The sequence below is a fragment of the Mauremys reevesii genome, linkage group 10 (genome assembly GCF_016161935.1).
Source record: "Mauremys reevesii isolate NIE-2019 linkage group 10, ASM1616193v1, whole genome shotgun sequence".
Classification (NCBI taxonomy): Eukaryota; Metazoa; Chordata; order Testudines; family Geoemydidae; genus Mauremys; species Mauremys reevesii.
In genome coordinates this window covers 35220576-35238647 of record NC_052632.1, presented here as the reverse complement: position 1 = coordinate 35238647, position 18072 = coordinate 35220576, and the positions used below count along the sequence as shown (strand labels likewise).

At 39.5% G+C, this 18072-nt stretch overlaps 1 protein-coding gene across 6 annotated transcripts in view; it reads left to right on the top strand.

The window, feature by feature from the left end:
* Positions 1–11766: 11766 nt before the first annotated feature.
* ETFA (electron transfer flavoprotein subunit alpha) overlaps positions 11767–18072 on the top strand; it is a 49931-nt gene continuing 43625 nt past the window's right edge. For 2 of the 6 annotated variants that reach the window (XM_039491619.1, XM_039491621.1), the window contains exon 1: positions 11837–11990. In XM_039491619.1, coding sequence (XP_039347553.1) covers positions 11952–11990 — 39 coding nt within the window. In that variant the 5' untranslated portion in view covers positions 11837–11951. Of the gene's footprint in view, positions 11991–12476; positions 12576–18072 lie in introns of those variants that run through there. The other 4 variants (XM_039491624.1, XM_039491620.1, XM_039491625.1 and 1 more) reach the window with 4 other exon arrangements.

Here is an 18072-nt window from a genome sequence, read left to right as displayed (position 1 = left end):
GAATTTTACCATTGACTTCACTAGAGACAGGATTTCACCCTGGGAGTCCAACCCAAAAGTGTGATGAAAATGGGCAAGTCTACCTGCAGGACAAAACAAAAGAACCAGAGAGCAAATTAGTTTGCTAGCCAGCATAGCAAAGTCTGATTGATAAGACTCCAGAATGTAGTGAAATAGACAGTGTGACCCTCAGCCAGTCCAGAAAAGCATGGGCTCCTGGGCAAGTCAGTATTTGCACATCTTGTAGTAGTAGTAATAATAATAAACTACCATCAGTGGGAGACTGATGTAAGACTGAAACACACATAAGAATACAACATTTTTTTTTCTTTCATCATTTGTCAATTTTGAGGGCAATGCTACCAATTCTCTTTCCGCTTCCAAACAACCTCCTCCCTCCACTTAAATATAAACAAACAAGGATAAATTATTTTTATTTCTAAATAACCACCTTTCTGGCCTGAAGCCAAATTCTTCTTTCAGTAATGCTGGTGTAAATCTGAAGTTGCACTATTGAATCCTATATAGAGTTAATATGCATTTAAACAGGTGTAATTGAGAGAAGAATTTGGCTCTGAATGGCAAGTCATAACATGTCATCATCCCCATGCACAGCTGAGTAGAAATCGCAGAAAAAAAAGATTTGTAATGGAACTGTTGATGGATCCTAAACCAAAACTGTTCCAGCAGGTGATGCTCAAAAGTCTATAAAAATATTCTCCGTTATAATGCTAAGAGGCACTGAAATCAACTAGCCTTGGAGATTTGACCTGCATTTGGTAAATAAATGAATTATCATGGGGGGAGGGGGGGCGATATATTTCTTCACAGAAAAACTGTCAGGTCACTTACAATCACTAAAAATACACCTCTACCCTGATATAATGCTGTCCTCAGGAGCCAAGAAATCTTACCACGTTATAGGTGAAACCGCATTATATCGAACTTGCTTTGATCCGCCGGAGTGGCAGCCTCGCCCCCTCCCCCGGAGCACTGCTTTACCACGTTATATCCAAATTCGTGTTATATCTGGTTGCGTTACATCGGGGTAGAGGTGTATGTGTGATTGCCAATAGTCAATGTAACCTATAAAGTCACAACTTTACTTTTCTCAATGACTTTTTAGGAAAATCTCCTATTGATTTCAGTGAGACTTCTGAGTACGTGCAGTTATGTCAGGGTATGGTATTAAGCTTGCCAATAAGGTTTTCAGATTTTTTTGAATAATTTTCAGTTTTTGTCACAAATTTGATGTATCAGTCTCATTTATAAACAGGAAACAATGACTTTTGCAGCAGATTGCAAAGGCAGTAAATGCTGATTCTTTCAGAGCCAGCCATGGATTAAGTCTATTATAAAATTAAAACAGATGGAACACAATTTCACTTACATTACAAAAAGGACAGGAACCATCTGCAATAAGATTTAGCTTTGCAAAGCTATTGTTATCATGTTACTATTAAAAACCTTTGATGAATGATTTTCTTCTCTTTCATAAACTTCACATGAATCAAATGTCTTATTTATTCCTCTTCCCGAGAAGATAATCATATTTTATTTTAAAAGATGACATCTCTCAAGGATCCATTTCTGGGTTATAACAGAATGTGTAAAAGCAAAGAAACGCAGTAAAACTCAGAAGTTTGGATCTGCTCACAATCTTTATAGGAAAGATTTATCAAAAGGACAGTTCTGCAGTCATTTTCCCCTTTAAAAACATTTTCTTGTGCTTAGGGACAATGTCCAATACTGAAAATAGATAATTAATGAGATAATGGGATACTGCATGTCACCTCCTGTCCAATGGGATTATCTGATGGCTAATTATGGACAGATTGTGATTAATGTGATTATGGATTGGATATTAATCTGATTCTGGATTGATCTAGTTATGTTTTAGTCTGCTCCAAATGGTTAATTGGATCTGAGATAATAAAAATGCAGCTTGCACCAGATTTTGCCACATCAATTGATGAAGTATCTTTTGATCTGGCTGGGTTGTGAACAATAAATTATTTACAGCTGTTGAGGAAACTACTCTCCTTTAGAATATAGTTATTCATTTTTTATTTTCAAGAGCCTTTGAAATTAAAATCTATATCCTTTTAAAAAGTCTCCTTGACAATTGAAAAGTATGTGTATAACTCTCAAAACAAATATGACAAAATTAAACAGTGGTTAACTGTTAAATGGTATTGCTCTGTGGGAACGCTGCATTCATTTCTCTGCTTCAGCCTCAGACCATAAGGAATTGGGAGTTCTGCAGAGGTAGAATGCAAAAAAGTGTTGTACAACAGCTACTGCCACCCTTGTGACTGATTGAGAGTTAGCCTTGGTGGTATTGCAACGGGATATTCTCTCCATTTTTTTTTCTTCAGTGGAGATCTAATAAAGATCTTAAGGCCAGAAAGGACTTTTAGGATCACATAGTCTGACCTACTGTACAACAAAGAACACTGAATTCTACCCAGTAATTTTTGTATCAAGCCCAGTAACTTGTGATGAGCTAGAGTATATCTTTTAATTTAGATAGACACCCAGTCTTGATGTAAAGACTGCAAGTGATTGAGAATTCTCCACACCTCTTGGTAAGCTGTTCTAATTTACTACTCCTATTTAAAAATGTACACCTTATTTGCATTTTAAATTAAATCCCACCCATTGGATCTTGTTACTCTGTTGTCTGCAGGATTTAAGATGATGGACATATTATGGGATCTTGAGAGTGCAAGGAAGAAATGGTGGGAGGGGGACATTTTGCATTTCAAGGCAGGATATTGCAGATAACTTCTCCCACTCTCAATCCATGCAAACTGGATGCAATCATAGTACATATGATATGGTCTACTGATTTAACAACAGACCCTAGAGACCAGGAGAGCTGAATTCTGTTTGTTTCTCTGCCACAGGATTCTTGTGTTAAAGAGGGCTGGTAATTTTCTCCTACGGAGTCCAGTTGAAATTGGATTGGGCTCTTAGCTTCTCCATGATTTAAATTTCTCATTGGTACAATAAGATTTATAGTTAGACCTATCTGTGGCATGTGATGATGCTTACCTCATTAATAATGTGAAAAGTGCTTTAAGAGCTATAGATGGAAGGCCCGAAAGAAATGCAAAACATTAGTCATTTTTGAACATGTAGACAATGATTTTGGCTGCTTTGATTCTTGAGTAACAAGCTAGAAAGAGGTCTGATGCTCTGCAGGATGGAATGCTTGCTTTTGGAAAACTGGGCCTGTTTCTGGTGCTGCAAATTAGCCATCCAAAAACAAATGGATCAACAATCACTAATAACTTTTAAAGAAATAAGGAAATGACTGTGACTCCTGCACTCATCGCAGAAGTATTATTTTCTAGGTTGAAATTTGGAAATTAGCTTTCCAGAAATGCTTGGAAGTAAGCATAAAAGGTGTAATTCCCACGAGGCCATCATGTACATAGACTGCATGTTCTTGGATTTACAGGGAAAGGCTCAGGATAGTGTGAATAGGGAATAGTTAGTGGCATGCAGATTCTTCTTTAGCCATGTAATAGAGGCATAAAAAGCAGATATGTGTTTAAAAAATAATGGCAGTGTATTCTGCCATTGAATTTTACAAACAACTCCCATTAACTTCAGTGGGAGCTGTGCACACAGAACAATGGCTGTGTACAGCCAAAAGTCTAGGTTGACAATGTTATTTGGGCACTGCAGACAGGAAGAGATGGCTGTCTTTCTATTGAGCCACTGTAGCATAAACCTTCCCAAGCAAATTGCATTACAAATAGCATGAACAACAATTTTCAAGGAAGGTTCCATCTGTTTTTTAATGTAAGCCTTCATTTCCAAAAAGGTTAACAATTCTAGCAATACTGCAACTAGATCAATTAACTCATGAACACGTGTACTCCTTACCTAACCTAGTAGGTCCTGATTCTGCTCCCATTGAACCATTTTTACCATCCACTTCAATGGGAGCAGGCCTATATTACGGCTAGTGATTTCACTCCCTGGTAATGATGATTTATGAAAATATGCAAAAGAGAACACGAAGTGCTATTATTTATCTAATTATCCAGATAAGATATTTAGAACTTCATTAGGAAGTGCCATTTATAGGGAAACTGCAGTGTGGCACAGTAATCCGAACAGGGCCTGGAAATTTGGATTCTGTTCCCACCAGCCCTCTATGATTGGGCAAGGCAAGTGACAGCACTGTGCCTTGGTTTCTCCAACTGTAAAATGGTGATACTTCCCAACCTCAAAGGGATGTAGTGAAGGTTAATTTAAATAAAGATTGTAAATTGCTCTGATATACTCAGATGAAAGATGCCATAAAGGACATAATAAATGATATTGTGATTATATCTTATTATAAAGGAATCTAATTGTAAGACAGGCTGAGACTTATACTTACAATGGTGTGAATCAGGAGTAAGTCAGTGGAGCTCCACTAGTGTAAAACTGGGGCAAATGAGAAGACAATCAGGCCCTATACAGAGAGGTCTCATTTCATTTCTATATTTCAATATTCATGCACTGCAGAAATGAATGTCAGTGGGGAAGGATCAATATTAACTGGATTAGAAAAAATGAAAAAGGCTTGAAATATACAGAAATGGGCAATATTTGCACTTTGACATGGCAAACATGCACATGAGTAACTTTAAACATGTGAGCAGAGCCACGATGGGATTACTCGCATGTGTAAAGTTACTCTCATGCATAAGTATTTGGATTGGGGACTAAATTATTTGACAACAGAATTATTATCTGCTCCATTAAATGGGATAATATAATTTTAAATTATGGCAATAACTATCCTCAATTACCTTCTCTAGTGACTCTGGGTCACTTCTTCTTCTTCTATTTTTCTCATCTCTTATGGTGCATTGCTACCTTGCTCTCTTTTTGACCATCACTGTAGTGTCATGTAGGAAGATACTGTCTGTTCAATTTTTAAATTCTTCAGTAGAGTGGTAAGCAGATTCTGATTGTTTTAACATTATTGGATTTTGACAGATTAGTAGGTGAATCCTTTCAACTGTTGGTAGAGCTCCTGAATGAAGCTCTTTATCTCCAAGTCAGCCATACTCATCATGATTGCAGAAACTGTAAACTGAGGATGCCCCGTATCAAAAAGTGGTGTTGCTATTTAAAAAACCAAAAAAATTCAGTCATCTTCTTTACTAAAGCCATTAGTCATGAGAACGTGTTTGCTGGTTTCCATGTCTTGTAGGAATTATGTATTTTACATGAACCAAAATTCAGTTCTAACATAATATACTTTTTGTACCCATTCCTGTTTCATTTCCCCTGTGGGTCATTAAGTTACTGGAGTAGGGTTATTTGCTGTGTTTTCACTAACCTACTATATTTAAACAAGTTTGAGCCATCCTCAGTATTGATCTAACTGCACAGTGTGAAAAAATGTAATTCCCTTTACAATGAAGAAATTGGGTCAGCAGATCCTAATGAAATAATCCTGGATAACAATGCACCATACTCAGGGCTTCTTCCACTAATTAATCATTCATTTTTTTTCTAAATGTATAAAAATGTTCTCTGCTTGCAATGGATTCTGAATCTACAGTTTCATTGGTCCCTGTGTATTTTATGTTTTACCTTTTTATTATCAGAACCCATTATGTGGGAGATGAGCTGAACCATGACGAAAAGCTTTATTCTATTTCATGTGGATCATGCTGATATAATCCCTACCTGATTACAGTTTTATAAGCGCCTAAAACACTAGCCATAAGTGATAAAGACTTCCTTTGTGCATCAAGATGTAATCCTCATCAAGCCAGTTTCAATAAAGATTACATGTATTTGAGGTGCTATTCAGGTTTTAAATTAACATTAAAAACAGAAAATATAATATCAAGCCTGTCATTTTCTAGATCTCTGGCACTTTTACTTTGAAATCTGACTTAGAGTTTGCCAGCAGCAGTTTGCTGATCAAAATATACTTTATGCTATTAAACAGATGCATAGAAAGAAAGAGTTTAACTTACTCTGAGCTGTTATCTGGACTGATAACCATGTGGCCAAAGCTGATCTAATGTTAATTTCCTTACAGTCTAGTAATAAATACTCTAAACCTATACTTGTTCCTTTTTAAAGGCTTGATTCCACAAAATATGCCTTCTGCTTTTGCACTATGAAAGCTAATTTTTTTTGGGGGTGGGGGCAGGGGCTTACAATAGGATTACCAAGGGGTGTGCCACACTTTAATGAGTAAAACATACATTACATACAAACATTTTTAGTCAAATAAAGGGTACACGATAAAGAGTACCATATACTCAATTTATTTTTGCTCCTTTTATTAGATTTCTGCATCCTAAGTAAAAATATTTTCCAAAGCAATTGTAACAATATTTGGCACATTTCCTCTATAGAAGGCTCAGTTGTGCCTTTTAGGACACAGCTCTCTGAAGGGATGGGAGGAAGTTGCCTCATCCCTGAAATCAGTGGTACTTATAAAATTGGGGTTAAATGAAAATAGCACTGTGGCTCCATGAAGTTATTCTTATGCACACCATTGTGAGAGGAGAAACAGGTATGGTGATGACTTTTTGGTCATTTTTTCAATGTTTCTGAGGTGAATTCTTTCCAGAATTTAGAGAACTGGGAACAGCCTTGAAACCTAGAGGGCTGGTTCCTTAGCATCACTGAGCTAGTTATAGTAACTTTAAGGCTAAGGGCTCTGAGGTGACTCTAATTTATGCCGGCTGGAAGAGTCCCCTAGGGACAATCTGATCAGCCAAGATTGGCAGGGTACAGTCCACTCCATTCTTGCTTCTTCTAGCCCTCGTCACAGGGTCTATACAGTTGCCAGCGCACCAGAGCCAGGAAATAGGATGCGCTGTATAGCCCTAATGGCTGTCTCAAATCTCATTCACCTTTACAATCATCATTAGTTAATTGTCCAGCAATACAAAATATCTGAATATGCACGGACACATTCTGCAGTCGGAGCTGTAGTATTTCTTGGCATCGTAGGTTGTGGGAAAGCTGAAGTGCTTTGCACTAGTCTGAGAGAAATCACAGTGATGGGTGTCATAGAAATGCATTTGTAGGATAAATCAGCAACATGCGCAAACCCCTTACACTTTGGGGGAAAATATGCCTTGTGAAATGGCTAGAGAACACACCGCTACCTCAATATAACGCCACCCGATATAACACAAATTTGGCTATAACGCGGTAAAGCAGCGCTCCGGGGGTGGGGGGTGGGTGGGCTGCACACTCCGGTGGATCAAAGCAAGTTCAATATAACACAGTTTCACCTATAACACGGTAAGATTTTTGGCTCCCAAGGACAGCATTCTATCGAGGTAGAGGTGTACTAAGAATATTAATGATAAGGAAGAAACTGTATTTGTGCCATACCATTCATTGATTTCAGGATCTTAAAGTCTGTAGTGTTACAAATCCATAAGCTCTTAGTACTGCTGGATTGATTGATTGATTGATTGATTTGTAACTTAAGTGAAGAGGCCACTGTCAGTCTCTCCAAGATTTCAGTGACCATATTTTTCAAAGATCTACAATGCAGATTTTTAGGGGAGTATTTTGCTTAATGTATTTTTAAATCCATCCCTTTGCCACTAGGAAATTTTAAAAATCAAAACAATACCTGATATTTCTGTGGAACCTAATGTATATTATAATTGCTTGGGAAGTGTCATGGCTCTCAGAACAAAGTGCAGAGTTTTGTATGGTGCTTACTGTGGAGTAGACTCCTGTGCTAATCTTGTTTGTTAGGAGAGTGGGCCTGTTTCAGATCTAATTTCTGGACCCACCACAGAGCCCACACCCTCAGCCAGAGCCCTCACTCCCTCCCACACCCCAATCTCCAATTTTGTGAGCATTCATGGCCTGCTGTACAATTGCCCTTGGGCCCAAAAGTTTGCCCACTGCTGTACTAATGACTTGCTATGCAGCCTTGGGAAAGTCACTTAGGTCCATAGATTCAAAGATGGCCACTAATTATGGCTGCCTAGCCTGAGATACCTGTGTCTCAACTTGGACAGCCAATATATGAGTTATGGAGAATTAGTGGCCACTTGAAAATGGAAGACTTAATGTCTCTGTGCCTCAATTTCCCTTTCTGTAAAATGGGGAAAATTCATAAAGTAGTTGAGATCATCAGCTGGCAAGTGCTGGATAAGTGCTAAGCTAAACTCAGGTTGGTTGCTCTCAAAGAATGGTTTTGAAAATAAATTGGGTGGAGAGAAACAGCTAAGGTAACAATAAACATTATCAAGGGTCAAATCTTGCCTCTTGTATAGGCATATACTACCTGAAGGGTAGTGGTTCTACCGCACTGTGGGGGCAGGCTGTAAGGAATCCACAAAGGGAGCGATTTCCTATAGTAGTAGCGCACAGAGAGGTGCGGAAGGTGTGTGTTAGAGAGGGACATGGTTGTGGCCATTAGATTTGTGTCTGTGTGGATCTACTGGCCAATCCCTTCACCCCTTGGGTGGGGGCACAATTGTTACAGTAGGTGCCTGCAATCATGCTGCAGTGAGATTCTGCTGGCGCTATGCAGCCTGGGAGGGAGGATTTCATCTCCTAAGAAGCACCCCACCACAAAGCCATTTTACTTGGGCTTTGCAGTTTGTCACAGGAGGATTGACTCATTTGCTCTGGAATTGCTGTGTATCATCTGTTTTCTCTATATAGCAGGGACAGAGCAAGGATGCAAACCATATTTTGCTGAACTTTCCTTTAATCAGTTTCATATTGTTAAATGAAATATAATCCTGAGTAAAATACATTCAGCTCCTTAAAAATTAAAAAACCTATAAATTTTTAAAAGCAAATGAGCCATTCTCCAAAACAGAAATGGGTTTTGTGGCCTCTGATGATTATAATGCTGTAAGTGAGGAAGGGGCGTTGGCTGAAGCAGTTCTACATCTGTCCTCTGTAATGGGGATACCATACTGGGCTGGTGTTACTTGACTGGTCTTTGAAACATCAAATGACTTAGACAATTGGCAGGTCCTGGAGTATGGAAAAAGCCTTGACGTCTGGTCTCCCCTCCCATGTTCCAGCACCTATGGACAGCTGAACCCCCCCCCCCCACTTCTTTCTTTCTTTTTCTGTAAGTCTCTACCAGATGCGCGAGAGAGATTTACTATAGGCTCTGCTATGATACAAATGTTGGGTTTCTTGGTTTTGGCAATAGGAGCTTAGAGGGGCTTCCAGAACTTGGCTACAAAGAGTCTTCTTTTCATTTTGGGAACCAAACCCCATATATTCCCCTTCTGTGTAGAAATGCACAGAGAGGAACAAAATACAAAAGCTCTGTGTGTTTCTTCAAGATCCATGATTAGGTAAATAAATGACCTCCTACTAGGCCATGGGGCCAGTGAGATTGTGTTGCAGTCATGAGGCAGGGCCCAAGGAAGGCAGCGATGAGCTGTCAATCTATGAGAAACCAAGCCTCAACGCACATGGACCCTGGCTAGCCCCATGGCCTCTCTACTCCCCTTTGTCCCCCAGAGTATGGCAACACACAGGATTGAAGTAGCCATATTGACAATTGCTGCTCTGACCACAGCGGTCTTTGACCTGCCACTCCAGCCTGCTTCAAGCAGCATTACATTTTCACAAGTTTTTGTGTAATATATATAGCTTTCACAATGGAACATGGTACTTAGTGTGGCTGTTGCCAGGTCCTTTCCCACCTTGGCCATGCTCTCTCTTTCACACAGCATGCCAGTTGCATGGCTCTTCTGCTGTGTGGAGGGAGGAGCATTGCTCACAGCCACCTTTCATTTTCTATGGCTTTGTTCAACTTTGCAATGTGTTGGAAGGGTAGGGGAGAACATAAGAGCTTACTAATGCCTCTGCTCTGTTCAACACAGTTTGTACTCAGGTCCGGTCCCCAGACAGAATGTAAGTTGGCCCATAGCAATGTCAACATCACCCTGACCGAACTGGGCATGCCACAGATCAAACCTGGCACAGGGCTCTTATGGACAGACTTAGGCCATTATCCTTAATGGGAAAACATACATTACTTGCACATGATGGGCTGCAATGCACACCAACACTATGCTGCCCAACAATTTAGGGCAGGAAACATTTAGGTAGGAAGGACACATTACAAGTTATGCAAATTTACAAAGGTGCCTTCACTTGTGTCCTAAAGGAAGAGGTTTTGATTCTTCTGTCTAGCCACTTCTGCGATATAGACTGTACAAATTGGGTATAAGATGCTGCCATTCTGATTTGGTAGTATTCTACACTCAGTTTTAATCTACTTTGCATTGGTATGAATGACTATACAAGGTGCATGGCATTGGGGCAGGACCAGCAGCAGGAAAGGAGGTTCTGGACCCTCCTATGCGCTGTGAAGCTGTGCTCTACAAGTGTCCTATTTTTGATAATTGACAAGGGGTTTGGGAAAGAGAGTGGAATTATCAGTGTGAATACATTGATTATACTCTGCATTGTGGAGGGCACAGTGGCTGCAGAGGTTGTTGCTGCCCATAACCTTCAATAGCAGTACTGCAGGCTACACCAGAGGATTTCCTCCTCCTATTTACTTTGGCTTTGTACAATGTGGAAGAATTTCAGTCTAATTCTGGATACTTGTCTGTATAACTTCACTTCCAGAGGTGTTATTTCTCTTTAAAAACTTTATTTAACTCTTGGTAAAAACAAACACGTGAATAAAAGAAATATTGGAAAAATTGATTCCGATTTTTTTTTTACCATATCATAAGTTTTTTTTATTAAATCTGGTCAAGAGGAGGATATAATGCTCACCATTGTTCCTCAGTATTATGTAGATGGTTGTCCATTTGTGCTCTCTGCCATCTGGATCCTGTATGGTTCTTGTTCAATTGCTGGATGAATCCATTCTAGTCTTCCCATTCTTGGATTCTGAGCCCAGTCTATACGGCGCATAGCTTTCTTCTCCAACATTAGCACAAAAAACAACCTCTTTGGGTCCTTTCCTAAGTGATGCCTGGGAACATATTTAGACCCTTCAGGATGGAATTGGCATACTTGTATATTATATGATACTACTTAACATGCCAGAAATGTTTGTTAGATCATCTTTGTCTCTGTCTGTAAAAGTTTCTGGCTAGTTCTCAAACATTTGCATTATCAGCTGTGGAAAGGTGTGGTTTTTTTTTAAGCATGTAAAAATAAGAAAAGCTTGTGTGTACGCTTAAGATCACAACCTTGAATCTTTATTTTTGGCTTATGTAATACAAAGAACTAATTTCATAAAGTTTACATCCATGTGGTTAATGGGATCATGCCCCCCCACCCCCCAATTTTAAGTTTAATGTTTTTGGACCTATGCAAAGCTGGGATCAGTTGGATATTCATTTTGCTGTAACTGCTGGCCTGTATCCAGGAAACTAATGGGCAGTTTGAGTTGCTTAATCACCCTAATTGCAGAGCATCAAGGGTGTTTAGCAGTCAGTCTTGTTTGAGAGTCCACTTTTTATGCTCCAGAGTGGCCCTGGCAGACAGATGAGTGCTGACTGTAGGTAGGCCCAAGCTGCGCGTTTTTGCCTGTGGATCCAACCATTTCTCAAGCTGGGGTCTCGATTCGTGCCCAAGTCTAGTTTTGCCAACTTTTCCTCCCCTGAATATGAGCGCCGCACACGCTGACTGCAAAGCTGCACCGAGGCGCAGCCACGGAAGGGCCTTGGGGCTGCTGAGTTATCTGGGCTAGTGCAGTGACTCCGCGAGCGCCCCGGGAGTCCGCCTCGAGCTGCATTTCCCACCCGCCACGCACGCACCGCCCCGGGAACTCAAAGAGCCCAAGAAACTTTCCGCCTCCTCTGATTGGCTGTTGGCGCTGGCCAATGGGAGAAGGCAGGATTCCAAGTAGCGTTGTCCCTCAGCCGCTCGCGCGAGATCTCTGCTGCGCCCAACCGGCTCGGGTGGGTGCTGCTGGGGCGGGTGAGAGGGACCCGGAGGGAGTCGCCATGTTGCTGGCGGTCGGGGCTCGGCGCCTGAGGCGGGCGGTGAGTGCGGCGCGGCGCGGCGGTCGGGGCCCGCTCCGCAGGGAGCAGCGGCAGCCCCTCAGTGCCGGGCGGGGGAGCTGCGCCCCCCGTGGAGCCCTTCCCGGGGGCCCGTACGGCCGCCCCGCTTCGGCGCTGGCTCCCCCCACCCCCGCCGTCCTGGGGAGCAGCCTGGCTCGGCCCTGTGGCCCCGCAACTAGGGCTGGGCCGGCTGCGCCCCGAACTGGGCCAAAGGTCACCCAGAGCCAGGGAGACGCGAGCCGCCCACAGGACCCGTGGTCCCAGCCACAGCCTGGCGCTGGCAGGCAGCTCAGGAGGGCACCTGCGCTGGGGCAGGGCCACGTAAACCCAGACCATCCCTGCCAGGTGTTTGTCCGACCTGTTCTCAAAACTGGGGGGTTGGAAACCTCTTCCAGTGCTTAACTATCCTTAGAGTTGGAAAACTTTTCCTACTATTTAATCCAAACCTCCCTTGCTGCAAACTAAGCCTGTTACATTTTTACCATGCCCTTGGAGGACTTGGAGAACAAACTGGTAGGTTTGGGGGATCATTTAAGACAGCACAAGGAGGAAAAGGCAGAGCAAAAGGTTTGTTTGGTCTAATTTATATTGCGTTATGCAAAAGAGTGCCCCTCTCATACTCTGAACATCCTTGACAAGTTCTTAATCAGTCTATGGAGATGTATTTTTATCTCACTTCGAATAATGGCTCATGTGAAATAAGACTTTCATCTAATAGCAAAAGTCTAAAAAGTTGTCCTGGTCTGCATTACTCGGAGCAGGGATCCAGGACTCTCACTTTCAGTGATTAAAAACCCTGTGTAGCCCACGGATGAATAAAAATTACTGCAGCTGTAAGACTCTTGGTTTTTAGTGACTGGATCTTAGTTTGTAAAAAGTCATGTGTGTGTCAAGGGGAGGCTTAGCCAGATTTGTGGTGGTAAAATAGGCAGAGAGTGGGAATATGCCTTAGTGCATCTTGGTCCTGAGTGCCCTCATTTCCAGTTGACTGCAGTGGGAATTGAATGCATGTATATCCTTTGCAGGATTGAGCTTAAACTAATTTAACTGGGAGGCATGCGTGTAAAGGTGGAGTCTGATCACTTTTATATGTTAGGCCATAGAAGGTTAGTTACTTTTTGTTGCATCATACTCTGTGTTCCAGCTTGTATGTTGCTAAGCTTTACAACTAAGTGAATACTCAGGGTTACTTGGTGGGTGGATGAAGGACATATTTTATCTAATCTATCATGCTGTAGGGGGAAGGACATTAAGCAAGTTACTTACAGGCCACCTACCTAAGTATCCCTTTTGGTAAAATGGCGACAAGCTTTATTTGTAAAGAACATTTGAGAATCTCAAAGGAAAGTGGTATGGAAGTTCAAAGTATTCATACTATAGATATATCAATGGATTTTGTTATTAACAAACAATGGTTTAGTACGGGGCAGTGGACAGGCTGTCATGTTAGTTTCACTGTTTTTTAAAAGATACAAACTGTCATCCTGACCAATTTGTTTGTGTTTTTTGTATTTTTAGATTAAAGGCTCTTTGGGACAGGGATGATCTTTTCCTGTATATCTGTACGGCCCCTCGGTTGGGTGCTAGTACAGTATAAATAATAATCCCTTATTATGACCAATTTAGAGTTCCAAGTTCCACAAAATGAGAAACACAAAGCCAAACTTGTTGATTGTCAACATTTGCACTCTTATTCTTGAATTTGTAAGATGAACTATATTAGCAATATTGTGATCAAGACTCTCTTCCCTGCATTTTTTTAAACAGGGAGCATTTGTAAAGTATGAAAGATAAGGAGAAACTAGTAATTTCAAAATATTTATCCCATGCAACAAAGAAGAGGGGCAAGGAATTTTAATGGAAGAATCCTGCTCTGATATCAGCTGTCATGGGGGATCATATTTAAATATACTGTATAAGTGGCTTTGTAAACAAAAGCACAAAACAATGCCAAGGAACCTGGACTTTCAACTTGTTTACTGCAGAGGAAGCTCCAGTGGCCTGTTTATATAGGGATAAGGAATAATCTTTGTTCTGCTGTTCAGTTGAAACTAAACAGATGTGAAAGACCAAATTCACCACTGTTGCAAGTGTATGTGACTCCACTGATTGAAATGGAGTTGTGACCAATTGATTTAAGTGAAGTTTTGGGAGATCATGTGGATGGTGAGAAGGAATTTGCAAATACTGGTGACTTTCTGTACCTAAATCCTGGACTCTCCATTGATAGTAAAACACATTTGCCTCATCTTTTTATGTCATCTAGGTTTGATTCTCTTAAAAAATCAGGGAAAAAGCCAATCTGAGGTATTCTAGAATATAATTGTCTACTTAATGCAACTTTTATTGAGATAGTTTTACAGATTAGGATATCTTTAAAATGGAGAAACTATTGATTAAGATAAACCGGGTCATAGTCTTAAATTAGATTGAGGGGTGTCCGCTGCAAGATAGGGTATCTTGTTGGGGGACGTGGGGAGGAAGGGGATAATTGAGAGTTGTCATACATTTCAGAGGAGCTCTTCTCTGAATGAAGAATCCTGCAAATACCGTATCTAAATAAGAAGGTAATGGTAGAAGAAACTTAATAAAATTAGGCAACCACAGGTCCTATATCTGAAACCAGTTGATTTCTACTGTGTGCTAAGGAAAACTCCACTTACTCCCTACAAGTAAATAGTGATGACTGGTAAGGCACATTCTAGGTAAAGTACGATGGTGGTAGGATAGCTATATGATATTAGTATTTCAATGACTCCATTAATTTTTTAAATTAGTGCCCTAATAACTTCATAAATCATTGTTCTGTGGATACTTTATCTCCAAGTTGCATGTTAGAGAGTTAAAATAATGATACATCAGGTTGTTTGGATAAAGTTATGCCTTACCTATTTCTAAGTTTTCCTTTTTATTGGGAGTTTTAAAGTTTACAAACGTAAATACTCAATATTGGTATTTTTACCCAAATGGGGATGCAAAAAACCTACTAGTTCTCTCTCTGTATGATGGGGTGACATTGGAGAAGAAAAATATTTTGAATGTTAGTTCACTCTTTTTGTGCTGCTTCCAACTCCTTGTTTTGGCCTTAAAGATTGGAGGGTAAAAGCTGTTGACCTTTTTCAGATTTCAATAATGCTTTTTTTATTGCACAAAAGATCTTATCTCTTTTGGACTCAACATATCTATAAATTCAATATTTCCCACCTTTTTTAAAAAATATTTGAGATCCTTGGATGAAAGATGGTATAAATGTAACTTTTAATCTTTCTGCATGCCTAGCAGACCCGAATTTGACTTTTCTAATATCTAGTAGTCTTTCACTAAAGGCATACTCTCTCTCTTTTTTTTTTTTTTCCTTCAGAATCTATTCTTGCTGTGCCTTTACTTATTTTACTGTGTGGCTTGATTTTTGATGCTGTTGAGCATTTTCAGTTTTTGTTGACTTTGGTACAAGTTTGGAGTGTTTGGTATATCTGAAAATTGTCCCATGGTCTTTATTTTATTCTTCACTGCATCCTCAATAGCCGTTGCCTGGCATGATCATTCACATAAATAGGTTTCCTGAAAGATGACCTGAACACTACAATATGTCACTTGAAATATGGCCAGAGTGCAAACAGGGCTGGCTCTAGTTTTTTTTGCCACCCCTCGCTTTTTTTTGGCTTTTACACATTTGTACTTTGCAGTTTTGTTTTTGTTTTGACTGTTTAAAATTTAAAAAAAATGAAAACCGAGAATTTGTAGTTAATGAACTAAAACTTTCCTACTAGTTTAATTTTAACATTTAATTTTAACAAAATCACAATTACCAACAATTTGGCTTCAACTATACACTGTAATGAAACACGTTAGTGTCTTCCAGTTTCTCATAAATTAAAAGAATTTAGATGAACTGAATTTTTTTATACTTGTGTAGTCTTTTAATAAGTCAGTGAAATCTAAATTTTTTGCAATGGTACTTTCAATTGAAATTAATGCGAGTCCTGACAAACGATTTTGAGACATGGTGGATTTCAAATAATTTTTTTAGTAATTTCAGTTTTGAGAAACTGTGCTCACCAGAAGCCACTGATACACATTCTTTTAACATTACCAGTAATGCTATAGCAGTATTTGGAGTGAAAAAATCATTTTTTGCTATAAATTCTAATACTTTTAGAGGAGAAGTTTTAGGACTTATTAGCTCAGATAAAGCTATTAATTCATCATACAATTCTACTGCATCAGTGTCATCAGCGTGATCACTACCGAGCACTAAATGTAGGTCTTGGCAGTGCTTCATGAGGTCTTCTTTGGAAAACTGATTTTTAATATTTCCAATATTGTATAAAAATTCAAAAGTTTCACAATGACCATGTAACTGACACAATCTTTCTTCAATGGAAGTTATAGCTACATCCAAAATACAAAGAAACATTCAACTTTAAACCTTTCGTTTGGATCGAGAATAGGATCATCACGAGCCTCATAACAAAACTGTCTTGTTTTTTTCCCCGAGGACGAATGAATTGTTGAGGTGCAAACATCGGTTCAAAATCAAGATCTTCTGCTACTGTTGTTGCTTCTTTGACACTTTCTTCAAATCCTTCATTTGAACGGTATTTTTTTTAAATATTCCAGCGTTTTATTCAAAAGCGTCTTTGCCTCGGATATGTCTTTGGTTATGTTCTGCATAACTTTGCTGGTCAAATTTAATTTGATTTAGAATATTATGCCAAATAACCGTGCAACATGAAAATTGAAACTGCATCATTTTCTGAGCCAATGTTTCAGCTTCATGTCGAAATGAAGGATCATACAAGAAGTCCTGGCTTATTTCAAATAGTGCATCGTAAATCTCTTCTGATGAATATCGGAATGGTCTAATAGTGTCTATCCTGCTTTCCCATGTAGTTTGACTTAGAGGTTTAAGTGTGAGTTTTTGTTCAAGATGCTTCTTCAAGACTGCCCAACGGTGTGTGGAAGCATTAAAAAAAAGTTGTAAATTGCTTGCACTGTGGTAAACTATGAAACGGCATCTTTAGATGATTTGGTGGCATCACTGGCAACCAGATTGAGCGAATGCGCGTGGCAAGGAACGAAAAAAGCTCGATTGTTTAAATTCAGTATTCTTTGCTGTACACTTGCATGTTGTCCTCACATATTTGAGCCATTATTGTACCCTTGACAGCGCATATTTTCTAAAGGTATTCCATAGTGTTCCAATTTCTGTAGAATTACACCTGTGAGGGCTTTCCCAGTAGTTTCATTCACTGGTATAAATTCTAGAAAGTGTTCACAAATTTTTACTTCTGCATTTTCATCAATTTTCACAAATCGTAAAACTATTGACATTTGCTCGATTTTGCTCAGATCTTGAGTACAATCAACTATAATTGAGTAATATTTGGCATGTTTCAAATTCGATAAAATTTCATAATGTCTAATGGAGTGTGTAAATTGTATTCTCATTTTGTGTATTTTTACCCAAATAATGGGTGTGACTCTCTCCATCTTTCACTCTTCGTACATGCTCAGCCATAACATTATCAAATTTTGCAAATAACTCAGCCAATTTTAAGAAATGTCCATTGTTGTTCTCATATAAAATATCTGGGGACCAATGGAATGCAAGGCACTGTTTGGCTAGGAAATTAATGATTGCCAGTAAATGTTCCAACACAACTTGCCAACGTAGAATTTCTGAATTTAGTTGACATTGCTGTACTGCATCGATTGTTGTACATAATCTGTTTGACAGCTCAGTCCAATTTGTCAACGAGCATAAATGATTTTTTTTGATGTTTCATGTTCTTTCAAATGCTGATGCAAATTTCACCAGTCATTAAAACCTGCAGTTGCCAGAAGAATGTCAGAGTTACAGAACAGTTTGCAGCAAAACCAAAACCCGACATATTTGGTCTGTGACTACACTAACCACGATCTATTAAGTTCCCCATTTTTCATTTTTTTTCTTCATACTAGATGGCATAAGTCGATGATTTGACTCATTAAATGCATATTCAAATGTAGAATCTAGTTTTGAAGGACCTTTTTTTCACAATCATTCACATTGCATCAGTAA